This window comes from Streptopelia decaocto, assembly GCF_964273445.1.
Source record: "Streptopelia decaocto genome assembly, chromosome: 1".
NCBI lineage: Eukaryota > Metazoa > Chordata > Aves > Columbiformes > Columbidae > Streptopelia > Streptopelia decaocto.
In genome coordinates this window covers 95,118,848-95,129,639 of record NC_138663.1, presented here as the reverse complement: position 1 = coordinate 95,129,639, position 10,792 = coordinate 95,118,848, and the positions used below count along the sequence as shown (strand labels likewise).

The following is a 10,792-nucleotide window of genomic DNA, read 5'->3' as shown; positions in this document are numbered from 1 at the left end:
ACAAGGACTTCGAACTCAATACTGAGCAATATGGACCACAAAGAGAGAAGAGAAAGCCGACAGCAAGTGAGATTCAGAGAGTAAACTCAGGGGAAAGAGGAGGAGGGGAAGGGAGAGGAAAGGAAATCTGAAGGAAAAGGGAAAAAGGAGAAAAAGACTTGAAACATGAAAGGAAGAGAAGTCATGTATGCAATTAGAAGGTGAAGCCATGCATGCAATAAGAAGATATGGAAAGCAGAGGGAAGTCCATATACCTGTGTGCAAATATGACCCCTGAAAGGACGACTCTATGGAGCATTGATTTTCAGTATTCTAGTAGTTTGCAGCCTGTTTGTGCCCTGACCATGTGTGGTCACTGAGCATTTTCAAAATATCTGAATGCAGGAAAAAAAAAATCCATAAGCATATTTTAAATATGGTTGCATAGTTTATTTTCAACAGCATAAATTGTGTCCTAAAGTCAATACAGAAGAATTCATGATAAGGCAAATGGAAACAAGCTAGTAAGGATGTAAAAATGGAGTCTGGATACTATGAATAAGTCTGATCACCAAGAAAATATCTCGAGAGGAGTCCCACAGCAGAGGAGCAGTCCGGTTCGAATCATGACTCTTAATATGTCTATTCAAACCTGTCATACCATTGCTGGTACATCACTGTAACATGAAAAGACAAACCAGGAGTCAGATCCTGCTTCGAGAAACACAGATTTGAAAATCCAGAGCTGGTCATCAGAAGTTCATCAAAACTAAGCTCAAGCTTGAAGAGGTTTATGGAAAGTCATGAAAGATATCAAGGCATAACATGGATTAACGTTACCTCTCTAACCTACTGCATCATGCCACGGGCCCACAAAAGAAGGAATATCTTCATTTCCAAAAAAGCACGCTCTTAAAGGTGGATTTAGAAATCCTCACATAGATGAATTCTGCAATTCATTGGATTTCTCCTTGTCAGAATTACTGCAACATGTAAGCATTTATTCTTTGTCATTTAGCATCAATGTTCAAGCAGCAAAGAAATTCTGTGGGATCCCTTTCACACCCAGGCCTGTTATCTGTTTTAAAAAAAAAACAAACATAAAGGAAAAAGGATAAATCTTCAACTCAGTACAACATTCAAATGTTGTACAACAAATATCACAGCAACGTAGCCCTGCTTCAAGAGGAGCCCAAAAGGAGTAATTCCATGGAATTCTTTAGAACTCTTTAAGTCTTAAATGTTATCAAGCACCACTCAACAATTTTGGTAATTTACACATTATCTGTGGACTTTACATCTGGTCCTTTTCTCTATATTAACCAAAGAGTTCATAACTTTTAATGTGCTTGCTCATGCAAGACAAATGTGAGCTTGGAAAATACCAATTTGCTTCTAGAACTGGAGAACTGAGGAAAAGACATAAGGCAAGGCTCCAAATTATCTTCTGGTATTTAACTCTTGTGTAGGCTCCTGAACTCTGCTGTTTGAGAAATCTAACAGTTCTTGGCCGTGGGAAATCTGTTCCAAGCACTGCTTTCAACTAGAAGGTTCCAGATCCCAGATTAGATCCCCATCACTCCTGGAACATGTCTTCAACCTATTACCAAACTGATAATGCAGTTTGGTTTGTTCAATTTCCATCATTTACAACCCTTCCCTTTCATGCTGTGGTCAGCTTTCAGAGAATGATGGAGATTGCTGTTTCAAAACTGCATTTTATTTTCCTAATGTCGTTTTTATTGATGGACTGAAAAATTAAGAGAGAGAAAAGTTTTGGATTCAAGAGCCCTGAACAAAAATGTGGATTATTAGTTACTCAACACATAGCACCCACTTTTAACAGACTAAAAAAAAACACAAAAGTTTTGGGACTGGGATGCAAAGCTTTGCCCTGGTAAATTTAAGCCTTTAATTTTTAAAGGAGCAATCTGTGTTGTAAATATGTAGATTCCCTAGTACAATTAAAAAACTAGGATTAAGACAGTGAAATTTCCAAAACTGATGGAAGTATAGTAAGGTATAGAAGCAAGACCAAATTCCTTATAATGCATTACAGAATATGCTATACAGGGCAGACCCAGATGCACCAGCTGCCTTTGGATCCCAGCTCGATACCGACTTTGGGTAACCAACATATCAACACTATTACTAGAAATTTCTCCACATCTTCCTCCCAAATGCATGAGCAGCTGTGCAAAACCGGCTGTGCCTGGCCAGGGAATGAGCAACATTTCTGGACCAGCACATCAGGCGAGCAAGATGAACGAGGGCAGCTGGGGGGAAACCCTACTCTCCAAGCAGGAAGCTTGGCAAGTGTGATGTACAGAAAGAAATAAAATCTGCTCACCTTGAAAATCTCTCCCGCATGAGGTTCCTTGGCTAAGGTGGCCTCATCCAGTCCATCGTATGCAGAAGTCACATACATTTCTGAGTAGTCTTTTCCACCAAAGCAGCAAGAGGTGATCCTTGGAGTAGGCAGCTTCACAGTTTGGATCCTTTTTCCTGGGAAAAAAAAATATGTGATTGTTTCCTAATGTCCATTTTCTAGGAAGCGTGTAAATCTGAATGTACTATTAGTGCAAGTGGTGCAGCTATAACATTTACTCAGAAGGCATCTCCCCTTCAGACAGGCCATATCCTAAAGGACAATTTGTGGGGAAATGGAACTCTTTCATCTGCCTCATCTCTATTTTTCAGCCTCTCCCCTACACCTGTGAGACTTTGTTTCCTTTTCTCAAGATGAAACAATAAAGTATTTGAAGCCAAGACGGGCAGAGACACCTGCACCTGTGATTGCTGTCATTCCCTAACAGCACTTCCCAATTAAACCTTTCAACGCTGAGAACTTTTTCTTTTTTAATTGAAGGTTTATAATGTTTCTTGCAATAGATATGCAGGGTGTGCTACATCAGCAGACCACGGGACCAGGGGTAGTTGATGTTGGGAGGCAGCACAGGGAGCAGCACTCTCCACATGATTGGGGCACGGACCAGTGATGCTCATGGCAAGCTGTGTGGCAGAGATGGGCAACAAATAATAGTTTCTTATTTCGCCTTCAAACCATTCCTCCTGGCTGCCTTTCCTCTTGTGTTTGTGGCACATAGGTAACACTCAATATACACATGCTGGGGAAGGCCTTACCTGTCTCTGGGTCTATACGAATGACTCTCCCGCCATCAATACACGCCACCCAGAGCTTTCCTTCCACATCAATGCACATCCCATCTGGCATTTGCTCCTCCTTTTCTAGATGGTACAAAAGTCTGGGACAGGCTGCAGGGAGAGTTATGAAGCTGGTGTTATATGGGCTGGTACCAGTTCTATATCAGATCCCAGTCTAACATTTTGCATGCTCTTGCAAACAGATAAGTTCATTTTCAGTGACAAAGATGTGCTGCAAGATTTATATCACATATGCATTTAGCAGATGTCTTAAAAGCCTCAGCCTGGCAAAAACAGGCCACCAGTGGAGCCACCGCAATTTGGAATTGTACTGAATTTGGCCTCATATTATTTTACCAAGAAATCACAGAATCATAGAACCATTTCAGTTGGAAAAGACTTGTAAGATCATCAAGTCCAACCATTAACCTAACACTGGCACAAAACCATGTCCCTAAGAACCTCATCTACGTATCTTTTAAACCCCTCCAAGGATGGTGACTCCACCACTTCCCTGGGCAGCCTGTTCCATTGCCTGACAGACCTTTCTGTGAAGAAATTTTTCCTAATATCCAATCTAAACCTCCTCTGGTGCAACTCAAGGCCATTTCCTCTCATCCTGTCACTTGTTACTTGGGAGAAGAGACCAACCCCTTCCATGCTACAACCTCCTTTCAGGTAGTTGCAGACAGTGATAAGGTCTCCCCTCAGCCTCCTTTTCTCCAGGCTGAACAGCCCCAGTTCCCTCAGCTGCTCCTCATCAGACTTGTGCTCCAGACCCCTCACCAGCTTTGTTGCCCTTCTCTGCACTCGCTCCAGGAAGAAAACAAGATAACTCTGTCCTTCTTGTTACCCCACTAGCAGGCTGTGATGCCATGACTGCTGTGAGCGCAGTAACTTTTCCCAGATTTTCATTGCTCATGACAGCCTGGGTGTCTTTTTATGAGCAACACATCACATAAGTAATGACTTGAATTCAAATGTTGGTAATTAACAATTTTTCATGGGTAAAGATCAGGAACTTTACTTATTTGAAGGGCAAATCAAGCTACCAGTTTTGATGCAGGCTGGACACCAACTGCTAGAGGTCTGGGCTGCAGTGAGGATGGGTCGGTGAGCACATGCACAGACTATGGAGCAGTGCCCGTGGGCAGCAGGCTGCCTGCTCTGACCCAGCACATTATGGCCATTACACCACCCAAAAATAGAGAGTCACCCATGCAAAGCTAAGGCCAGGAAACTCAAACTCATTATGTTTTTGTATCTGGGGGAGAAAAAGTAGCATTAAATCTTCTTTAGAAGTCTTATCTCCAAAAATCTGTAGAAAAATATTTTCTCAGCAAAATGAAACCTGAGTAACTGTAATTATTTCTACAATTTTCACCCATGATTACACAAAGTCCACATTGATTAGAGTACAAAGGCAATTCAGCCATTTAAATTCCCATGGAGTATGACAGGTTGATACAATACAAAAATATTTCACTTTCAAAATGAGGTTACATCCTTTTTTTTTGCACCTACGTTTCCTTTCTGCAGACATTGCAATAAAAAATATTTGTCTAGAAAATTAATTTAATTGAAATTTCCCCAATATCTGAATGTAATTTTAATTTCAGAATTTGAAAACTTCAGTCACAATGATAACTTGATTCTTTAAATACATTTCTGTGATATACATGCATCCACATTCTGTATTTGTATTTATGGAGCCAGTACTATCGAAGCATTCCAGTAGATGGCACTCAAAAATAAACAGCATCCTATAAAGTAATTCTCACTTTGCAGTATAAACGGCTTCTTCCCTGCAACTAACTCTTTGAACAAGTCTAAATATAAGCCATTTCTTCAGATGAAAGTTAGTTGAAGAACTGTCACAAATTTGTTCACCAAATACACCTGGTTCATAACTGAACTTGAGAAAAATGACAGCCTGCTGACAATCTGTAAGCAGAAGGTATGAGATCTGTCAAATAAATCACTGCATATTACACACCCAGGTCTTGCTGCAGAAAGATTAATAGCGCTACTTGCCACCGAAGTTAGAAAAGCAGGTGTACCGATCTTTCCTGTGTGTACATCATAGCTGAAGGCATGCACAGCGTATGCCAGGCTGTCGATGTGAAAGAAGGTCCTGTGGTCCAGGGACCAATCCAGACCATTGGAGATGTCCACCTGGTCTAACTGTTTTATTACCGAACAGTCGGGGAAAAGGGTATAGAGAGCGCCTTGCCGCCTTGCTCGGACCCCCGGTGCCGTCTCTTCAGCCATTGTACCTGAAATGGAAATGGAAACACTGGTGAGAAAGCAGAAGCTTGTTCCTCATGCTTGATCAAAAACCTTCTCTATGCTTTACTAAGAGGTCCTAGAGAGAAAGGGACCAACCCAGTCCCATCAGATTGATGAGAAGGAAGAAAAGGAGCAAGTCAGGAGCAACTGCCTCCCACAGAGGGGATCCTGGCCAAGGGACCTCTGCATTGCCAAAGACCCAAAGGAGCACCACAAAAGCCATGGGCTGAAGGTTTGCTCACAGCAAAAGCTGAGATGCAGGCAGACATCATGTGCTCTTTTTGTCATTGCTCTTTGTAGGATACTTTCATAATTTAAATGGGCTGTGACCTTAAAATACAGATGCTGTAAATCACAGTTATCTCAGAAGCAAGTGGAGAATACCACAGAAATGAGATTTTTTTCTTAATGAATTTATGCCTCAGTGTTATGCTTGTTATTTAGTTTCTGACTCGCTCTTGTCCGGAAAGAAGAGAGCTCTGCAGTGACAGGATGCGAAGCACCTGAGGGGGCATTTCCACTTTCTTTTAACTGTGATAGTCTATCTCTGTCAGCCTTCCCCTTTAGAAGACCTCATAAGCTTGTTTTACAATGCTTGACCAAAACTCCTGTTTAAAAGCATTGATCCACCATGCACAGCTAGAACAGGTGTGCAAGCAGGTTTTTCTCTCCTAGTCTTGCCCTTAACACTAGCGATAACGTCAGCGCTCAAGCATAACCATGAGTCAAACAAATTTCCTGATTTTCGGCAAATTTGAAATAAAATGAAAATGCTGGCTGGCAAAACATATACAGAGCCATTTTCACTCCCATCAGTCACTCCACTTCCAGCATGTATTGTTGTGCTTGGCTCACCATTTATATGGGAGGAGAAAAAGCACAGGGGGATCCTGGCTGCATTGCAACTGGTGGCAAAGTCCCTCTTGCCTTCAGGAGGCCAAGGATCTCTCCCCACATCCCTGTTTCCCACAGGCTGAATGGGCGAGGCTGTGCATGAAGGGTGCAAGCTGCAGCTCATCTGCTCTAGAAGCTGCATTCTTGTCTACACCTCTAGAAACCTTCCCACCTGCGTGAACCCTTCACAGGCTTTTCACCTCACAAGCAAGCAGGTGTTTGAAAAACAGCATCCACCACAGAGAAGAGGAGCCTTCCTGATGGACAGCCCTTGTCAACAACTTCTGTCCTCATTTAGGTCAGAGGATGTGGTGTCCCTTCTCCTCCTCCATCAGGCAGTAACTTAGCAGAGCGTTCACAAGACAGCTCATGCTTGAGACGGTTGTTTTTGTGTGGAACTCAACAGAGGAATCGATAACACAGAATAAAATGCACCATGTGAAATACACTGTAATCATTTTCTCTTTGTTCCAGGGGAAATTTCTGTCAGGAACTTACCAGCAAAAAACCTTCCCTTTGGATCCACTTTCCCATCATTGAACCTGTTGTTGGGTTTATCCTGCTCAAGCTCATGGATGGTGGTGACCTTCTGAGTGTCCCAGTCCAGAAAGGCAAACCTGTTCCCCAGGGCGATGACGTAGTCCCCAAACTGCCGCAATGCCACTGAGCCAACACGAGCATCTGCAGGAGAGAGGGAGTCGGGGATGGCAGGTAGATCCTGGGCCATCAGTCAGCCCTACCCCTCCCCACCTCACCTTGGGCATCTAGGCTTGATTGGGACATTCTTGACCTGGAAAAGGCTGAGCTGATTCAAAGATCCTTCTCCCCATGGGATCATTAGCACATCTCACCAGCTTTGTGTTTTCCAGATCTTTCTACCTTCTGGGCAGACACAGCCATTAGGACTGTACCTTTTCCTCTGCAGGCCCCAAATGAAACATGCCTTCCCGGGTGCTTAGCAAGGGCAACATGTGCGCGACCCTCCACATCTGAGCATGGTCCCCTCTGCTCAGCTGGCTCAGGCCACACCATGCTCAGCAACACATCATGGAGGGACAGGGTGAGTGGCTCCATGGAAAGTATGAGAGACCACCATGCTGGGTGAGTCCTACCAGAAGGGATGGACAGAGAAATCTCCTACAACGAAGCAGTGAACATGGACTCTTACCCACAGACACACTCTGCACCTCATTGGTGAGCGGGCTCCAGCGGCAAACTTTCTGTGCGTTAATGTCCACATAGACAAGTGCATTCTCCCTTTCTTCCCAGACAGGGCATTCTCCCATCCTGTTCTTCTCCTTCACAACAGATTCAATTTTGATGGAGGAGGACATGGTCTGAGGGGAAGAAGGTCAGTAATGGACTTAATGAAAAGCTCTTGTTGTGTGAATTTTTCACTCCTATAAAGCTTAAAAGCAAAGTTTGTAAATGGCAAAGCCCTCCAAATCCCACATGACAGAGTAATTTAGGAGGTTCCTATGACATTTCCATGATGTGGAAAATACAGAGCTGCTCTCACCCCATGGGAAGATGGGGTTTGGCAGCATCCCGGCATCCACATGGCTCCCATAGAGGCAGAAAGTCACCAGATCTCTGGCAGCCAGTGTGTATTTGTCTCCTTGGCTGTTTGATCGACCAAACTGAGATAAACCCAAGGATAAACCCAAGCTTACAAAAGCCTTCTCTTCCCACCAGCTCTCCTTTCATTTACTGTCCCTTCTCCAGCTTCTACAGCAACAAAACAGGGGCCTGGCACATAAGCCACAGTGAAACACTGATTCACAGACCCATCCCACGTGAGGAGGATGCAATCACACCATTGCCAGCTGTTTCACAAGGCACAGGCAGGGGAGAAACCAACCTGCCCACACCGGCTGCCTGCTTACCCCTCTCGTGTCGCCCCTCGAAGCTGCAGAGACCTGCCTTGTCCCACAGAGCCTCAGCACATGTCCACCTTCCCGGCTGCATGTCCAGCCTCTGCATCTCTCCCCTCCACCAGAGGAATACCTTCCATGTGCCCCTCCAGCTGTCAGTTTTGTTTTGTTTTGTTTTCAAACAGCTGAATATTTTGGTTCAAATTCCCCCCTTGTTTTTAAAAAGAGGATAACTAGAAAGAAAGATTTGTGCCTTGCTGGCTGAGGCTTCACTAATTTTTACAAGCAGCTGAAAATTGAGGCATTTAACAGGCATCCAACCTTAAGAGGCAGTGCTGCCCTCCAAAAGAACCCCCATAAGGTGGCAGGGATGCGGCCCCTGGTCCCCCTCCCACATCCAATGGTCTACATCCCACCACATCCGCTCTGCCAGCACCTCATGGAGCTACACAGCAGCAGCGTTTCACAGAATACATCATCTCAGAAGGAAAAATGAGGAATTTCCCAAAAAAAGCCTTGTTCAAAACATCCCGGCTTCATCACTCCCCAGGCATCCTGCTGCCTGGCACCTTTTTCTGCAGCACATCACAGCCTGCTTGCCACAGCACCGACCCATCCGAGACGAAAGTACAGGGAAAGAAAAGAGCAATTCCAAGCACAAAGCACCAAATCCTGCTATATTCTCCCCAAATAAAATTCCTGTGGATAAAAACATCACTTTTACTCTGTATCCTCTCTGCAACATTTTATTGGTGGTTTAGCCTCCTGGACTCATGCCTAAACCTCTCGTGGAGAGTAAGGCACTGATGGTTGTCACTGAAACTTTTTCAAGTTAAACTGTTTAAAGTTATGAGAATTTGGAGACCATAAGAAAAATTTCCTGGCAAGAATGAAAAACTAATGTAAAAACATCCAGTCTGCTCTAAAAGCTATAACCTCTTTCTGGTAGCTATTTGAAAACAGCCTTTCTTATCCTCAGTCCCCATCTCTTTTCAAGTGATCTTGACAAAAAAAAATGGTCATTTCATTGGCTGTAAGATACAGGTAAAATACAAACAAATGTCTGGCCTTAAAAGATTTATTCGCAGTTTCTCTCCCTCTCTCCCCTGTGCAAGCACACATCATTTAATTTTTAATTTCAAGCTGAAGCTTTGAATAAGCAGGCAGACAGTTAAAGCTTTTAATGCGCATATAACAAAATAACTGTCTGTGTAAACCAAAGAATTTTAAGAACCCTTCTTCCTCAGTCAAACAGCTGAATGTTTATACCAAGCTGGAGGACACCTGTGCTAAACTGTGGTTCATCACAACAACGCACCTGCAGAAGGAAAATATTGCAAGACCTGGGCTGGTGTCTCTTTTCCAGCGCTGGTCCGATGAAACTAGCTGCTGTTTTGGGTGACAATTAAATACATGCAATAGCAGATGTTATCTGCACCGAGCCGGTAACCTTTTGCAGTTTGTATTCCGTCAGCAGTCACATGAATGACGAGGCACAGACCAAAGCCCTTCTGAATGCTCTGGTTCATGGTGCCAGCAGCAAAACATGTGATAGGGAAAAATCCTTGCTCAGTATTTTTCTCATGTCACGAAAGGGAGAGAGGAAAACTGAGATGTTGCACCATTTGGTTGCCTTGAGGGCTAGCTCAGTCTTCCCAAATTTAGGGTCAAATGAACATCTCAGGTGATAAAAGGGGAGGTTAAAAAGGGATGCAGAGGAGGGTTTTGTAGTACAAGTCACTTTGAATGATAATGAAAAAATATTCTTGTGGTTAAGGCATATTGGCATCGTTAAGACTTGACTCCTATTCCCAGCTGTGCCACAACTTTCCTGTGTGCAAAGTCACCTGCTCTCCTTGCCCAGCTCCTCACCGTAAATATGCAAAGCCCCGTTCCCTCCTCAGCAGAGAGTTCTGAGCTGATGCCCACAGCATGCAAAGGGAAGGGTTTTGGTCAGGGAGCCTTGGTGATTGCCATGGATGCTGCAGGATGGCGATATTTTGCTTGGCTTTCAAGACACTTTGGCATCAAGACACTTCTTTGGCATCTGCCATTTTTTTGTCTGTGGAAGGCAAAGGCAAAAGATGGCGAGTCAGTTCTCCCACCCAGCGCCACTCAGCAGAGGTAGGTGATACCACCAGCATTTTGGTGACAGGGCACCTCTCCGGGTCCTGCCTGATGCAGCAAGGGAGGTGGCAGGAAGCAGGTTGGTGCTAGAGGTCAGTGACCCCACCACACTCAGCAGAGGCAGATGCCACCTGGAAGGAATCAGCCCCAAAACAGCATGCAAGATCAATGCATTTTTTAACCCATGCAAGACTTAATGAACATTTTAATTTGCTGATCAAATGGTGCACATGATGAACATTTTTTCCCAGATAAGCAAATAGCCAAGAGAGATCTAATACTATTCTACTGCAGTCACCATCAATCCAAATTCGGAGATTAAAACATTACAGCCCTAAGCCAGAGACAAATGAAAACATTTCTAGCAAAAAAGCCAGCAATTTTTCCAAGTCAAACTCCTGCCAAGGTCACTGCATTACAAGCAAAGTGGTAGTGGGCACCTTGAGGAACCTTCTCAGCCTTCC

At 44.0% G+C, this 10,792-nt stretch overlaps 1 protein-coding gene across 1 annotated transcript; it reads right to left on the bottom strand.

The window, feature by feature from the left end:
* Nucleotides 1–530: 530 nt before the first annotated feature.
* On the bottom strand, nt 531–9,651 carry LOC309436402 (regucalcin-like). The gene is made up of 7 exons (XM_082045556.1): nt 9,520–9,651; nt 7,496–7,664; nt 6,826–7,008; nt 5,205–5,420; nt 3,124–3,255; nt 2,330–2,484; nt 531–1,057 (listed from the first exon to the last, which is right to left on the bottom strand). Exons 2-7 carry the CDS (start codon nt 7,659–7,661, stop codon nt 1,007–1,009), a joined length of 903 nt encoding a protein of 300 aa, XP_081901682.1. The 5' UTR covers nt 7,662–7,664; nt 9,520–9,651; the 3' UTR covers nt 531–1,006.
* Nucleotides 9,652–10,792: the final 1,141 nt, after the last annotated feature.